Consider the following 17,420-nt stretch of genomic DNA (forward strand, 5'->3'; position numbering starts at 1 on the left):
AGTTCATCACAAAGACTAGGAGATCCTAAAGGGGATACATTAAGTCATTTACATAAATTAAAGTAAGTCTACTTTGCCTTTGGGAATGTGTTAGTGCTTATCTGTGGAAAAAAAAAAATATGAAAGGCAACCAAAAATTAATTCAAGTAAACAGCAAATATATTTAATATTCATTTTCTATTATATGTCTTCAACTTAGCTATTTTAACTGCTTCCATTTTATATGTAAATAAAGATTTTATTTAAAATTTAGTGTCTTTTAATGTAAGTAATTTCTTACTAAATTGTGATTAAAACATGAATCAAAACATTTATGCCTTTCTTTTGCATTGGATTCCCTGGCTCACAATTTTACTGAGGCTGTCATTAGATCTGGACACTGTCATTAGTACAAACAGCAAGGTTTTAAAGACAAACTATTTCAAATTAGAAACTGCTGTAGAGGAACACTATAGAATGATGATGCCTCAGTGGAAGGTTTTAATATGGTTCCCTTAAAGAGTTTTGTTTGTGCAAGTCATTACTTAAAATTGCTGTGCTACAGGAAAAATGGTCATTCGTAAATATTAATCTGGTCCTTTGGGAACATAAACATAGTATATATACAACAAGTCTCTGATGCTGTGCTAAACACAAAAATGAAAGTATTCATCCAGTTAACTCCACGAGAACCACATGTGCTATTGATATATGCTTTATTAAAGACTCATGCAAAGGCTGGGATAATGGGAGCCTTGGTTTCTGTCTACATGCAATCCCTGACGGCTCTGCTTCTGGAACATTGATAGTTCGCTCCTCATTCCCTGTTCAACATTTGGTGTCTTAACGCAAGTTAAGAGTCGCAAGCTAACTAGAGCTACTGGGTCTCTGTGTCCTAGGACACAGTTCATCCATAAAAAAAATAACTGTTTACAAAAGAAAGCTTCATTCAGTCAAGCAATTAAGACCAAGTCCTGAGCCAGCCAGGACTGACTATCTCTGGTTGACTTTGGTAGGTCCAGTTCCATGTTTAAAATTGAGCATAAATCCAAACGGGGACATCTGCATGCCGTTTTGCAAGAAGGTTTTAAAGAAATTCTACAGCCTCAGGGCAAAAATAAAGATTTGTTCTAGATTAAAATTTGGTGAAAGGACAAAGCAAGACCATCTTACTCATACTTTTGCTTATAAGTCATTTCCCTGGGTGGTCACAAGTCCCTAAGCAGTTCAGCTCAAGTGATCCTCAGCTGCAGCTTGTTTAATTTATTAGGCTGGCGTTTCTCTTAAAACCCCCACCCTTCTGCATTTGATGTAAGATGTGGTTTCTCAGGAATGAGTGACTGTGTCCCTGCTGCTTGAGAAGTTCCCTGCATATAGAATCTGCAGCTACTGTCATAGGAAGAATTCATCATCTCTTCAAAAGAGAAATCCCACTGAATGGCTGAGCAACAGGAGCAAAAAAGCAATCAGGTAGAGATTTATAATGCTGATAGAATTTGCCCTTCCTTTATATGCTACAACAAGGAGGTAGAAGGAAAAAAATATTTGAATGAGTCTTATGGCCAGTAGTACTGCCTTGCTCCTGAATAACACAGCTAAAGACACTGGAAAATGTCACTTGTGAAGCAGATTAACAGCAAAAACATTTTTATCTAAATGGGAAGGTGGCTGTTATTTCTGCATTTTTCTGTGGGAGTTAGCAGTAGCCAGCAGCTATGGGGAACCTTGCTAACTCATGCACCTCCTCATTGTCTTGTAGAGCAGCAACAGGGGACCAGGGGAAACCACAGAGAACCTGCTACCAACCAGGCAGTGCTTGAATCATCGCAAATCATCATCCAGAAGATCTGTCCAGAAGGCAAACAAATGTATTCAGGTTGACCTAGACTTGGAAGAGGAGAACTCCAGTGCAGATCTAAGACTTTCTCCAACAACCTGCCTTTCTAAGAAGCCTCAGCAATGTCTAGGGAACACATCACCATCCCAGCAAGGTATTTCCTCATCCTCCCAAGGACAGCCTGCTGTGCCAGCTCTGCTACCACTGCTGCCACCCCCTCCGTCCCTTCCTCCTGGGCATAAGGTACCTCTCACACCCCTTCCTGTGCCTGGCATGTATGCCCCATCGCTCCCACCGCCTCCACCATGCGGTAATCCTGCGTGCAACCATCTCACCTGTGGATACAGAGGGCAGCCCAACCTACAGAAGACACCAACATTGAGGATGAAGGTGTTTCACTGGCAGAAGCTCCCCTCTGATGTGGTGAGACGTACGTGCCTGTTTGTAAAGACCAAGCTGATCGGTCCAATTCCCTCACATCTAAAAAAAAAAATGCTGGGGAACTAGGCCTTGGCTCATTAAGTCAGGTCACACAGGAAGACCCATTTCTTACCCTCACTTCTATAAAAAATAAAAATCAGTAATCACAAACAAATATGGAAAGCCAGAATATTTGCTAATAAATGGAGGAAATAATCGTTTGAGTAAAGCACTGAACTGTGGCTCTGTGGCCACTAAAATTTAACTTTTAATTTCTCTTAGTCATCACTAAGTGATGTTGTAGACCGTAATTAGCTTAACATTTAAAAGATCACTTAATGTTTTACAAAACACTCTGAAGTATATTAGGTGTAAAGACGTGTGGAAATGCGATGCCCTGAGGTTCTTTCTAATGAACTCCTGGCACACTATATGGGAGTGTCTTCTCAGCTGAAGCAATTTTGTTTTCTCCCCCCCCTTCTTGCACAGCCAGATCATGCATCAGCCAAGATCTAAGGCTGAAAACCATTGTCAGTAGGGGCTGGGGAACATGTATGCTCAAGGCAGGATGTAGCCTCCGTATTCATTGTGTACTGACCATGGCTACATAATATTTTATTTTTTTTTCCACAAAAAGTAACACTAAGATCTGTGGTTAACATGGTCTGCCAAAGGGGTTTGCATGGCCTGTTCAGCCTTCAGCAAGCAGAGTGTGAACTCAGTTCCCATTTATGCTGCAGGTTTAAAGTTCATGTCATACAAGACATCTTGTAAAATTGCTCCATTGTCCTTATCACACAGAAAGGGAGACAGCAGGGAGGTAAGGATTTGCTGCTATGATAAAATACATAAATACACATGCTAAAAACTGTTTGGGTCACAGCCTACTTTCTCGGACAGTGCTGCAAATCCAGACAACCCCAATGACTTCAGTGACACTATCGCAATCTCCTCTGAAGAAAAGGAGGTGAGACCCTTTGTTAAAGATTCTGGTGTTGTAGATCAGTTCGTACTTTTAAGTACTGTGTGTTATTCAGATGGCTTCTGATGATTCTGGCAGTAATGCAGGGCTTGGGAGTCCTTCCTGCAAGGGGAGACATTTATCTAATTGGACAGTACATCCCCTGTGTGGATCCCACAATTCTGCATTGGTTAGCCAATCAGCAATAGTAACAAGAATTTAGAGCAGCCCCTTGGATTCATCTGCTACCTCCAGTTAAGAGTTTCACACGTGGAGATGATCTTCCAGATTTAATTAGCCTTCAGAACTCAGGAAAGTTGTCTCTGGGATCTGCTACTCTTCAATAATTAATATTAGTCCAGAACTAATGAGCATCATAGAATCATCTAGGTTGGATGAGACCTTCAAGGTCCAACCATCAGCATGACCTACCAAGTCCCATCACTAAACCATGTCCCTTAGTGCCACATCCATATCTCTTAAATACCTTCAGGGTCATATTTGATTCACCTTCTGAAGTAGTTTTGTGTGGAAAGTTTCTTTCCACAAATCACGCTGCCTTGAAAGTGCTCCTCTCTCTGTAGCCCATCTTGAAGAGTGGTTCTCTTCTAGAAAGCCATTCCATGTGGGCCGTTGTACCAAGTGGCAGCAAGGAGCTCATAGAGCCTGACTACGCAAGCTTGGAGATGCTTTTCTGTGTCCCACCAACACCACCCAAGGAGAAAACAAGGCCAAAAAAGAAGTCAAAAGAGGTACTGAGACTGCTCGCTTTTTGTAGATCCTGACAAAATTATTGTATGTGAAAAGATTGTTCACTTTTTATTGTTGGCAGCCTTTTATAATAAGGTATAAAGTCTGGGATATTTTGCTACCCTTTGACTAATACCACCTTAAAATGATATAGAAGAGGTTTAGCATTAAACTTGGTGAAGCAATGCTGCTGAGGATGCTGCTTAACATTAACATCTTCTAATGCTTAACATTAGAAGGGGAGGACTTGGGAATTACAGTACTAATTCTTAAAAATTAGAATATTCTAAACAAATCATCTCCCTTCTGTATGTATTTGTGGATGTTAAACGTTTCTCAAATAGATCAGATCTCTCAAATAGATCTTATTACATATACTTTTGTAAATTGCTGTGAGTTTGATCAGTTAAGAGTGTTAATAATGTTATTACTACAGAAGAATAAATCTGGCCCAACAAATTCTTTAAAATTTTGGTTAAAATTAAAGCAAATTATTTTTCTGGTTTTGTTTGTTTGTTTGTTTTTGACAGATCACATTCATAGGTCCAAAGAAAAGTCTCCTCCTGAGTATATTTCTGAAGCAATTTAAGTGGTAAGGTTTGGAGATCAGTGTATTCATTTGATGAATGTGTTTTTCAGATATTACATAAAATAGATTTAACAGGAATATTGTCTAACCTCTATCTCTCCTTAGCAAGTAGTCAGCATTTAAAAAAAAAAAAAAAAGAAAGAGAGAGATGTGGCAGTCTCTTTCCAGACAAGTAACACCATGTCTCAAACTGGCATTGAACCTAAAACAGAACTTCACTAATTCCTAAATAGTCAATATTAACAAAATCACAGAGAAGCATCTCTTTATTTGGTGTTATTGATACAAACATTAATTCCTGGCAGGAACTGTTAGTGAAGATTCCTGATTGGATGTTCCCAATTACTAAATTTTAGGAGATGTCTCAAGGAGTTCAGGTCCAAAATCATATATATATATTTATTTTTTATTATAAATAGGAAATGGTTTCTATAATTAAGCAAACGGGAATCTGCTAAGTCACAGGCCTTACAGAGGAATGAAATGAAGCAGAATAAAATAATCTATTAAATTTTAGCAAAATATCTTTATTTTCAGATTGCATGAAACCACTGTAGGATGAAGATGGATTTTCTGCTTTGTCTTTGCCTTTTTGTGCAATGACCAAGTTACAAGGGCTTCGAAAAGAAACTGAGCCTAGAAGTTCCTTTATGTTAAGAATAAATCATAATCAATCTGAGGGATTTTTAAAACTTTTTCCATTGTGAACTCTGCTTTCCAGTGGTGAAGAGCTGTGAATAACCTAATCCAGCTGCTATCTACTTTCTCTGATTCCCTGGGCAGTGGTTAAGCTCTCCTGAGAGCAGTAAGTGGTTGTGGGATCAGTGAGGTGATGGATGGGGCTGCTCTGTAGCTGGGTGCTGCCTCTGTCAGCACTGGTCGCTGCCCAGAGCTGAGCTCTCCAGAGCCCAAAGCAGAGCAGACTGGATTCATTTCAAAGACATGTTGTCTGCCAAAGTTACAGGCAATGATTTGGGGTAAAACTCTCTGAGATAGCCATAAATACCTCTCAGTGGGAGGAGAGATGTCAGGTTTAGCCTTAGTTTTGCAGAAAGCAGTGAAAGATATCCAGGAGTAGATCTCTTCTCAGTGATGCTGGACACCCACAGTTAAAGGAGAGCCCTCTGGGTTTGCTGTGTGAGGATGAGCAAAGTTCGGAAAGCACATCTAATCTGTTAGGAAAATTCCTTTAGGCTTCAAAAACCCTTCCACCTGTGGCATCTTTCTGTTTCCTACAGCTCCAATGAAGAGATTGCTGACATGATTCAGAAAGGGGATAGATCCCAGTTTGATACTGAGATACTGAAACAGCTACTTAAACTGCTGCCTGAAGGCCATGAGGTATGTAGTGAGCATGCTGTCCTGATGGAGCTGGGTGTGCTTGGCACCTGGCTTGAAATTCTTCCACTGGTAGAGCAAGAAGCTGTGAGCAGATCCCGCGTTGGGCACCAGAAGTATCTATATGGGTATTTTACCGTTCTATTTCCTAACAGATAAACAGCCTGAAGTCTTGCAAAGAACAAAGATCAGAACTAGCAAATGCAGACCAGTTTTACCTCCATCTCTTGGAAGTTCCTAGGTAAGCAAAACTTCCTTTTTTTTCAACCCATGAGTGTGACCCTTGCTAGAATCAATGACTCTGTCCCTCTAGTACAGGAGACACTTCTAACAGGGATATTTCTAACATTTCTAACATATTTCTACGGGGATATTTCTAACATTCAGTGTTCAGGATAAACCATCTGACTAGTTGAATGGCTGGCTGGAGAAACATTTCCTTCCCACAGGCCAAGCAGATACCTTTGGCAAACTAGTATTAAATTAACCTTGGTATTAATAAAGTTGTGAGAAAAATTCTGACAGTTACACAGTTACTGTATGGCACAAAGGTACAGTCTGAATCCAGCCACCAGGCTGCTGACTCACTCCATCCCTGTTTGAGAGACTCCATTATACAAAAAGGAGGCCACAAACCCAGGGGTGAGTCACAGCAGTGCCTGTGCTTTGACCACCTCCCAGATTTTAATGAGTTTTACCAAGTCAGATGATATACATACTAAGAAATCTTTGTTCTCCTCTTGAAAATACAATAACATAAATCATAGGAATAGCTTGTATAAATCCGAATGGTTGCCTCTTCCAGAGCCTGAGATGCTTTTTTGGAACTGTAGTGGCGAAAATGGGGCTTTTATTTTTCTCAAATGTATAGCTAGCTTTAAAGTTACTTTAGAAAATGTATTCAAGACTCTTCCAAAAAATTAATCCACGGTTAGATGTAAATATCATTAAAGGGCATCATGGCAAAATAGTCAGAATTTCTATTTTGGAAGTTAAAAGGAAGAACAAAAATTCCAGCTAGTGCTGCCCAGGAACCATCAAGAATTATTGCCTCATTATGCAAGGAAATCACTGCCAGATTTCAGAGCAACATTGCATTCTGAAAGAGGAGATGATAATTGTTTCTAGGATATCTTTGGAAATGTCAAAGTGTTTGATGTATTTATAATGCAGTTCAGTGAGAATGATCTTGTGTCAGACCGTTAAAATGAACATACCAATGATGGTACTGCACTTTGCCTAAAATGGGCGATTCTCCTGCTGAATATAAATTAATTAGGCCCATGTTTTTTGCCACCTCCTGTCTCTTGTAGCTACCAGTTGCGGATTGAATGTATGCTGATTTGTGAGGAAACAAAATTTCTGCTGGAGTGTCTGTGGCCAAAAGCAAAAGCCATCAGGACAGCCTGTGAAAGTAAGTGCATTGGTGATGTGTCTATGCCCAGTGCTCAGTCACAGGAAGCTCCTCTTCTGTTCCTACTATTGATGCTATTTCTAACAGCATATGCTATAATCTAATCAAAATTAACCTTTTAATTGCTGAATATGTAGTGAATACCAGAAAGGTTCTGCAGATACCTGCTTCTAGAATTCACTCTGCAGGACTGTAGCTTGTGCTGTTCTGCCTTGATGTGGAGCTTCTGCTGACACAAATAAAACAAACACATTGCCTCTTCTCCTTCAGTGGCTCCTGTAGAGAAGGAGGAAATTTCCTATATGTCAATGCCAGATTTTGTTTGAATATAAGCTGAATTTTTGTGTGTAGCAGTGACTTCTGTCCACAGCAATGAATCTGTTCCAATTTTCCCTCCAGCCCATGCAGGTTGCATGGAGCAGGCCGCAGTGACATACCACAATCTGTTCTGGCTTCCAAAACAGATGTCCCCGATGATGTTTCAGAAGCACCCTCCACACAGGATTAGCCTTGGTTTTAGTTTTAACTCAGTTCTTTCTGAGTAACCCATGGATTCAAGCTTCACTTCAATAGTTTGAGAGACATTGACCTTTTGTTGAACAGTTAAGCAGTAAATTTTTTGTTTATGTTTGCATTGAAAACTTGGCTGTGCCTGGCTGTTTGATGTCAGTGTCATGGGTACTCTGTACTTTTACTATCAACAGCTCCCTGCAGTCTCACTCTGCCCCATTGTGTTGGGTGGGGTCAGCATTTCTTGCTAGTTTTGCCAAAAAATTGATTTTTACCCCCAGTTTCTGATGCCCAAGTGCACAACTTCTGGTTATCATGCTCACCAATGATGATAACGAGGCAAAAAAAATGTCCTTTGCTTTTCTTAACCTAGAATAAATGTACTGAAAATGGGGGGCACTGACTTTCAAAAACTTAAACACTTTTTCCATATGCAGTTCTTCCTCATGTGCAGTGATGACACATCCATACTCCAAGCTTGATGGGAAAAATAGTTTTCCATATACTTGTAGAGAAGAGACCACAATAGAAACTTACTCATTCCACTTCCATTTGGTTGAATTATTTCTGTACTGGTTGATTTCTAAATCCATAACAGTGGATTTATATAACCTTGGATGAGAATTTTGCTACCCCACTGTCAAACCTAAGGAAAAATTTATTTCAGATAACTTCAATTAATTTATTGAAAATGTCCCTTTTTATTCTTAGCACTTCTTACTAGTCAGCGACTGCCAGTTTTCTGTCAATTGATTCTTAAAGTCGGAAACTTTCTGAACTATGTAAGTAAGCTGGTATTTTAATTGCTATATTTTTAAAAACAGCATAAAATACAAATGAAGCAAGGAATTTTTTTCCCTGTCTTCCAGGGGCATCACACTGGAGATGCTGGAGGTTTTAAAATCAGTGCCTTGCTCAGACTAACAGAAACAAAGGCAAACAAAAGCCATGTTACTCTGCTTCACCATATTCTGGAGGTACAAGGGAACTGTCAAATTATTCCTGTGTGTTATTCTCAAATATTAATTCCTCAGAAGCTAAGGGGCTTTAATTTCAGAAGCACCCCACCATAGACATCTGGAGGGTGAGCTTCTGTGCCTGAAATAGGATGAAAACTTCGCCACAACTCTCTGGGAAAGAAGGATAAAACCCATTTGCAGAGATGTTTAGGAAGCTAACGTTAGGTTTTCTTCCTCAAGTTTGTTTAACATGTCTGCTTGCTGTTTTCTCTCTCTTCTGCAACTGCTCTCTCGTGGTGACATGCCTTCCAAATGCATCTGTCAGATGAGGTTAATTTTAGTGATACGAAGAAAAAAATCTCAGATCAGCTTGTGCACTGTAGCAGCACATGGCATGTAAGCCTGAGCAGTTAAGAGCTTCTTTTTTATTTCTTCTTACCTCCCCGCGGGTGCCACCTATGACAGAAAAGAATAAACAAGGCTAAACTTACCCCAGCACTTATAAGGAGGAAAACTGAAGTGTTAATTTTTCAATCCAGATATTGTTCAGCTTGAAAGACTTTCCTACTCTTTGACTAACAGTGGAAGGTAACCATCTTTCACTTCAATTTTAGGAGGTTGAAAAAAACCATGCAGACCTGCTGCAGCTTCCCAGAGATCTTGACTTTGTTTCCAAGGCAGCAGGGTAGGACATTATTGTTTGTTTTTGTCGTGTATGAATTGCCAGCCTCTTTGTAGCCAACAAGGATCTGAGTCATTTATGGTGGTGTAATAAGGTCACAGGACTTCTCTGCTGTGTGAGCGAGAGTTTCCCTTCTGACTCCAAACAGTTTGATTTACAAATCTCAAATCTGGTTGCAACTTTTTCTGTGATGTTCAGTACAATTTTTCTTTTCGATGTGCCAGTACTACCTTAGAGGTAAAACTGAGTAAATAATGAGCTTCATTCTTAATGAATCGTATTAAGAATTATGGAAAAAGAAGTATATATTTCCTGAAAATTTTCAGTCATATTCATGTGTAAGGCCATCAGAAGCTACATGAGCAGATCTGGGGCAAGGAGGGAATGGCTAGGGCAATTTACTAGTAATCAGGAACCTCAGGACTCCCTGAGATAAATATCAGCAAAAGTTTCCAATACACGTGGGTGGAGGAAAAAAAAAAAAAGTCTGTTTTTGGTGAGTCTAACACCAGCTCATTCTGTTTAGCTCGAAAGAACCATATGGGGGATATGCCAAATTCAAAATCCAGATTTATTGCACCAGGATTACCATTTTTACTCCTGTTATAAATTCATGGGAACGAACCTTGCAGTGTTTTAATTCCCCTTGCAACTAGAAGCAGAGGTAACCTGTAAATCTGGAGGTGGATTGACATTAAGTAGCTCCTAAATAATTAAAAGGAAAAAGTATTTTGATTCAGTAATGCAGAAAGCATTAATATAGGATTAGGGCTTTTTGTGTTAAGGTTTCTGCTAGTTATCCGTGCAGAATTTAAGTTGGATGTTGTTTTGAAGCATCAATTTCTTTTTGGTTTGGGCAATAACAGAGATACTTTTCTTATCTGAAACTAAATCAGGTGAAATAAAAATAATTGCTCTCAAGTCTAGTCAAACCCTCAAACATAAAATTGATCTGCTAATTAACACCCAGACAGCTGTTTATAGTGCAAACCCTGCAAGGCATTCTTCTAATGCTGTTCACATCTGGATGCACCTTGTAACACAACATCAGGTTTTGCCTATTCAGTTATTTCTTTTGACAAAAATGTCTGTTTGAAGCAAAAAATACGTTTCTTGGTTCTGCAGCATAACATGTTTGGTCCTCCACGTGAGCTAAACTAACTGAGGAGAGGCATAATTTTGGATTATAAATAGATGAGGGAGAAAAACAGCAAAGACGGAAAAGAACCACTTAAGTAATGACAGTATTGGCACAAGAGATGAGCGTGTGGTGTCTATGAATAAGAACTGGCTGGAAACCGTAGAGGTTTTTGGACACTAGAACAGCAGGATTCTTCCCTAGGCTGTCTCAGGAGGTAGCACAGGCAGGAGCATGGCTACTTTCTCAGATGGGGAATTTAGAAAGCACTCAGAAAACACAGAGAAAAGGGCTTATATGGAGGAGAATTACCTGCAAAAACAGGGTCTGGACTGGGGAACTAATCCTACATTCATTTGTAGAGATGTGTTTACAGTAACCTTTTAACTTACTGAAAACAAAAGATTCACCCCTTCAATTACTATCCTTTTTGTGGGCCTTTCAGGTTTCACTTCGATGCTATGAGGGCTGAGGCAAGTGCCAATTTGAAGAAACTGTTAGAAATAGAGAAGCGTTTATTTTTGTCCACGGAGGATTTAAAAATACAGCACACAAAATCTGTTCAAGTATGTAAAGTGGGTATGATGCTTTTCCCATCCTTCTTCCCAAACACATTCAGTCTCTTCCCAAAAACACCAAAATTCAGGTGGCAAATTGGCACAGAGGTCTGTGGGGAGGGGGTCCTAATGATGAGTGCTGTGTTAGAAGAGGGGCACCTTTTTTCCCCAATTCTGCAATGTGATATTGTGATAAGGAAACAGCTGAGGACCAGGCAGCTCTGTGTGTGGGCAAAAGAAAGGAAGATGCTAAAAATGAAATGTAGGATACGGCTATAAATATGTATAGGACAGTAACATGTTTTGTCTCGCTGTTCTTTGGGGGGGGGGGAAGAAGTGAACAGATTTACAGAATGTTTTTTCTGCATATATTTCCAAACATCATAGTGTTAAATGTTCTCAGAACAGGTCTGTGTAACTAAAGCTAAACGGAACAAGCCTTGGTGCTGGGTATCACCAGGATCGGTCACTCCAGGTTTCCACCTGGTTGTATGATGAAAGTGGAAGCATACAGTGATCTGCCTTGGTCCAAATGAAACTGGGGGAAATGCAGACAGTTCAGTTAAGATGACAATATTGCCCACTGTGACCCAATCTTAACAGGCAGTTTTTCAAAACCCAGTTGCTCAGTGGTAACTGACTTGGGTCTTGGTTCTTGGGTGTTACTTCTTAACGTGCATAAACTGTGTTGCAAACCGTGTCTCAGGGCAGCATCAGTGCTTCAAAAAACCTGCAGGAGGAGTTTGACAGCATTGAAAAGAAGAAGGAAGAACTGGCTGATTATCTTTGTGAAGACCGAAAAAAGTTGTCCTTGGAAGATGTATTTAACACAATGAAAACCTTCAGAGAGCTCTTCCTCAAGGCTTTACAGGTGGTTTCCTTTTGTGACTCTTTAGAAATAGATTGAGAACTTTCTTCTTTCTTTTTTTTTTTTTTTTTTTTCTCTTAATGACAAGAATTTATATTTTTTTTCTACTTCAAACTGGGCTACCTACACCCTGGCTCAGGAGTAAATGAAAGTAACTGCTTATTTACTTGCAGTCTACAGCAAGAAAAGATCATGCGGGCAAATATATATATATATTTAATTATTATATATATATATATATATATATATATTATATAATATTATATATAATATTTATATGTTATTTAATATATATATTTATATATTTATATATAAATATATTATTTATATTTATATGTAAATATAAATATATAAATATTTAATATATATTTATATTTGTATATATTTATATATTATTTAATATATATATATAATATTATATAATATATATATATTCTTTTGCTACAGAGAACTCTCAGAGATGTTAGTCCCATTGTAAAATTATTAATTGGGCCTCAACAGAGTAGGAGCTTAGTGGCATGTGAAAGAATGAGCAACCTGATATGTTTTACAGCCTTTGCCAATAGGCAAGAGGTAAATTTTCTAATAGGCAAACTCCAGTTGGAAAATACATTTACATGTAGGTATTTTACTGAATTAGTTCAAAACTGCATGTTTTGTCCACTACAAAAGGGCAAATCTTATTGGCAACTGATTTGTTTATAAGACCTAGTCCTTGCACTGAGGATTAAGAAAAAAACAACTTCACCATAAAACTTGTGCAGACCATCTCCCAATTAGTACACTTGAAGTTCATATTCCCTACTGCATACATAGTGCCTGAAATAATGTACTTAAGACCTTCCATGGAGGTCTTCAAGAAATGTGTATTAGAACTTGGTTGAATAGTGGATTTTAGTTCTAGGTTAAAGGTTGAACTAGGCAATTTTAGAGGTCTTTTCCAACCTGAATGATTCTGTGGTTCTCTAGGGCTTTCTTCAAGTTGGGTGGCAGTGGCTTCACATACATGTATATATATATATTACTGACACCAGCAGAACTCAAGTCTGGATTTGATGTTTACAAGCATTGCCGGAATAGAGATATCTTTGCTGGGCAATGTCAGGGCAAGGGAGAGTGAGGGGTGCTTAGGGCAGATCATAGTTTCAGATGAATACAAAGGGGCTTCTGAGCAAGTGTCTGAAGACAAAGGATGAAAAAGATATTCTCTATGTTCCTACAACTTGCTCCTCCTATGAGACACCAGGCTTCAATTTTGCAAGCCATACCACTACCCAGGCTCAGAAGCAATGTGATAGTGCCACAGAGAGTCTGGAAAAAAAAATCCTACAGACCACACATCCATCAGCAATAAACTTAGCCCTTCAAGTTCCTAAAATATCTAGGCAGGAAGTAAAGAATTAAGAGAGTCAATAACATCATGGCTCAGGATCTGTGGAGAGCTACACTGGAAAGCTGCCAGGAGGGACAACCTCAGGAAGTGCAGGGCTTTTCAGAAGCAGTCCCAAATAAGAGTTACATAGTGACCTAGTACAGCTGCAGAAGATTTAAATTACACTTTTGGGTGCTGCTTTTTCACAGTCAGGTTAGACTAACTTTCAAAATATGCTTCCTTTTATCTGCACACCATGCAAACTCCCTTTCACCCTACTTCTTGTTCCGTTTCTCAGCAGCTCCTCACCTCTGAGGTACCACGACCATTAGCCACAATTTATGCATGTTACCTCCGTTACAGACCTGTAATGTAACCTTCTCTGCCTTCTTGCCTTGCTTTCCTTCCTGTCATTGTAGTAAAGACACTGTGCTTGAAATTGCAACATCCTGAAAAGTTTAAGGTTTTCATTTTTAAAGCATTTTATTGTTCTGTGATATTGATTTTTACACTGGAATCAGCCAAACACAGCATTTTTTTCTATTGCCATTTGACTTAGGAATCTTTAAGGATAAATTGTCACTTATATTTTAATGTGAATATTCTGTTTAAGCAGGTCTCTTAGCACTACAAAAATAATTAATGTTATCTTTCTATGTTCACATCAAATAAGAAATCATTCTGATATATAGTGAGCTTTCACAGGGACAGTTTGGTTTTGTTACTCTTTTTTTTTTTTTTTTTAAAAAAAAAAAAAAAAAGTTCTTCTCAATTCCTGAGGGCTTGTTCTGGTTTCTTATCCCTCAAGTAACAAAAACAGATCTACACAAATGAAATTGGATAATATGAATCCGCTTTCTTGCTCTCCATCTACTCAAAGAGCAAAAAAGTTTTTCAGACACCACCCCTGACACAGAAAGGAGCTGGTTTTCACCCAGGGCTGAACGTTTCCCTACTTCTCAAAAAGTAAAGGGACCAGATGGCAGGAGGAAGGAGATGGAGAGAAAATAGCTTCCCAGCTCAAGATAAAAACCAGAATTGCAGATACACTGAGAACTGAGTTGTAAAATTGCGGGGAAAAAAAGAAACACTGTGATTATAGAGGATTGGGAGAAACATTTTATTTCCCTTAGCACTTGCAGCTGTTCAAAGAGGGGAGCTCCCCACAAAGAGGCTGTCTAATTTCAGGAAAAGGAGAAAAAATGTTAAACAAAATCTGCTCTAGGAAGCACTCAGATGATCGTAGAGGTTATACAGACAGTGCTGTGCAGGGATAGATTCTCTGAGTGCTCCCCTAGGATAACCGAGCTGGAGCAGCTGCTCCTCAGTAGGGTGCATATGGTGCTGGAACAGGATGTGCTTTAGATAGTGTAGGGATAAACAGTTGTCATGGAGCGTCTTCTAATTCAAAGATCAAGTAAGTATCTAACATCCCACAAAGTGTAAATCCAAAATGATACCCCTTTTATTTAATCTCATCCATACAGCTGCCTTCAGTAATCCAGGAGATGGAGAAAGGATTGTGAACATTCATTCCTCTGCCTTGGTGGATTTTCTTGCATTGAAGAAATTCTGTTAACAGCATGTTGGTGTCAAATTGCCCTTTTTTCCTTTTTTTTTTTTTTTTTTTTTTTTTTTTTTTTTCCCATTCTCTGAACAATTCAGTTTAGGTTGGCTCAACCCATACATTTTTTTCCTAACGTTTTAGTTTGCTTTCAGTACAGTGTGTGCTGCTTAGGTAGCAGGACAACATATCCCTGAATTCACCTCTTTAATTTCTTGTGGCATGTTATATGGAAACATTCTCCCAGGGCTCACAGATCTGCAAGCCTCTCAGCAGTCATAATATCTCCATGACATTATGCTAAAACACAGCAGGAATTTATCAGGCGAGCACATGGGAGGCATACAATGATGAAAGGCTTCTAGCCTCCCCATAAAACTTCACCAACTGTACCCCTTTTTTTTCAGAAGCACCCTCCATTCAGGGAAAAATGCATCTTTTTCTTTCTTTGTCAAGAATGCACCATTTTAATCCTTGTTTTCTAGGCATCCAGGGAAGGTCCCCATAACCTCAAGCCTACAATGCTCCTGTATTTCTGAGAGATTAAGTCTTGATCTTCACAAGTTTGTTTCACTTGTTTGGAGGTTTTTGTGGAACAAAGGATCCTAGGCTTTTATCTTCTATAAAGATTTAAGAAACTTGTGCATGTTTCTTGGGACTGTTTCATGGAAATAGCGGCAGGTTATACATAGCAATCAACCACATCTATCAGTACTATGAGACTTAGTATTATCAGTACTATCAGTACTATTTCTTGCTGCCAAACTCCCTGCAAAGGAGACCAGACGTCTCAACAGGAATCCTATCTGCACCAATCATCACCATCTTCCTGGACATTATTAAATTTTGTAATATGACACAGCGACACACTCCTCTTAGCATCACAGATCCCTACAACAACAAGCCCAACAACCACTGATCTACCTACAACACACAGATTAGCTGCAGACTGGTTGCAATCAAAAGCAGGCGATCTTCCAGGTGGTGATGGCAATGTTGTGATGATGATTGCAGCTCTGGAACAAGGACTCCATAAGCTTTTAAGAAAATGGCTTTTTGTCATCTTGATGTTTTGCTGCAGCTAGCATAGCAGTTCAGAGCTACTCTCTCCTACGACTGTGTTACCTACCAAAACCCAGAACCACTCCTCCACTGAGTTAAAGTCTTCCTCTACTAGAAGTAATCATTCAGATTCTTTTCCTGCACTAATCGTATCACCCCTGTACCAAAACCTCTAAGGAAACTAGAGTCTTATCTGTCTGCGTGAATGTTAACAGGACTAGGATTTATGCAGCTTGGACGTGTCTGCTGCTGAACATTCATGTAAAAATACATCTGGCAAATTCAATAGGTGCCTGAAAAGAAACTGTGAAGTATTGTTTAACAGAGTTGAAAGGTTCCTGACATTTTTGGTAGAAATCCCTGAATGCAATAATATAAAATCAAGGTTGCTACAGGATAAATACCTAGAATGTTAATTAAGTTAAATAAATGTTGTGTTTTGTGGACAAAGGGATTCATTAAGAATCCTATTTCAGTCCACAGTTGAATCAATGAAAAAATCAGTTAAAGCAATGAACTCATTTGCTAGTAGCATCATCAGATGAGGAAGGGATTGACCAGGAAGCTTTGTTGTACTGTTTACTCTCAAACTTCAGCAGCTGAGCAATGTCATTTTAAGTGTTTATAGGGCATATTTAGCATACTTAGCATATTTTTTGTTTGGTTTGTTTTTTCCTTTAGTAAGTCTTATTTAATTTACTGTTTGTCATTTTGTCTGAATACAGGAAAATCAACAAAGGAAGGAGCAAGCTGCAAAGTCTGAGAAAAGGAAGAAACACCTTAAAGGAGAGGACATGAAGAGGCTAAAAAGAGAGGATGAGAGCAGTATATTTAACAAAAAATAACTATGGTTTTATCAGCCACTCAAGTTAACTAGAGGCAAATGATCTGTTCAGCTATGGATGATCTAATAGAATAAGTGGGATTTAGCTATGGTTGGTGTCCTTGTCAAGCAGATAGTATAGTAAGACATCAATTTTCAAGTATATGTGCATGGTCAGAAGAAATCACAATAGGGATGTTAGAAAAATTATCACTCCCAATGAGGAAGTTACTACCATTTTGCTTAGAGGTGAGTAATAGCCAGGTATTGCTCTGAACAGTTGTTTGAAGGCTTTTAGGGAATATAGAGAGGTTGCACATTCTTGAACTTCAAGCTGTACAGTGTCACTGTGGTAAGCAAGCTCTGTCAGCTTTATTGTTATTGTTACCATGGCCTCTGCAGTTTTCTGATTAGAGTTCTGATTCCTTAAAATGGTTACATGTGCGCTTTAATTAGCGTCTGTGATTTGCTTAAAAAAGAGATTGACTTAACTGCAGCAAAATATTTGCAGTGCAGATCTGAGCTGGGTGTGAAGCATTCCTGGTATTAATATTAGCGTATGTATATTTTAAAACTATATTTTGGCAAATACCTGAC

At 38.8% G+C, this 17,420-nt stretch overlaps 1 protein-coding gene across 4 annotated transcripts; it reads left to right on the top strand.

The window, feature by feature from the left end:
- Nucleotides 1-1,285: 1,285 nt before the first annotated feature.
- LOC311437187 (inverted formin-2-like) lies at nt 1,286-16,980 on the top strand. Of its 4 annotated transcripts, none has more exons than XM_084520135.1 (13): nt 1,286-1,449; nt 1,739-2,246; nt 3,810-3,949; nt 4,478-4,539; nt 5,775-5,877; nt 6,030-6,115; nt 7,188-7,288; nt 8,510-8,580; nt 8,668-8,775; nt 9,372-9,442; nt 11,023-11,143; nt 11,841-12,008; nt 16,726-16,980. In XM_084520135.1, the coding sequence occupies exons 1-13, from the start codon at nt 1,417-1,419 to the stop codon at nt 16,843-16,845; spliced, it is 1,692 nt and encodes a 563-aa protein (XP_084376261.1). In that variant the 5' UTR covers nt 1,286-1,416; the 3' UTR covers nt 16,846-16,980. The 4 variants fall into 4 exon arrangements, with proteins under 4 accessions (XP_084376261.1, XP_084376262.1, XP_084376263.1 ...); XM_084520136.1 differs by having other exon boundaries at nt 11,841-12,005; XM_084520137.1 differs by lacking the exon at nt 16,726-16,980 and adding an exon at nt 15,424-16,369 and having other exon boundaries at nt 11,841-12,005.
- Nucleotides 16,981-17,420: the final 440 nt, after the last annotated feature.

Source organism: Aythya ferina (genome assembly GCF_964211825.1).
Source record: "Aythya ferina genome assembly, chromosome: 5".
In the NCBI taxonomy this organism is placed as follows: Eukaryota; Metazoa; Chordata; class Aves; order Anseriformes; family Anatidae; genus Aythya; species Aythya ferina.

Excerpts from the sequence above, each read along its gene's own strand:
- LOC311437187 (XM_084520135.1), top strand. The coding sequence starts at position 1,417 with ATGGCTGAGCAACAGGAGCAAAAAAGCAATCAG. Across the intron at positions 3,950-4,477 it reads CAAAAAAGAAGTCAAAAGAG|ATCACATTCATAGGTCCAAA; the intron begins GTACTGAGACTG and ends TGTTTTTGACAG. Across the intron at positions 6,116-7,187 it reads CATCTCTTGGAAGTTCCTAG|CTACCAGTTGCGGATTGAAT; the intron begins GTAAGCAAAACT and ends TGTCTCTTGTAG.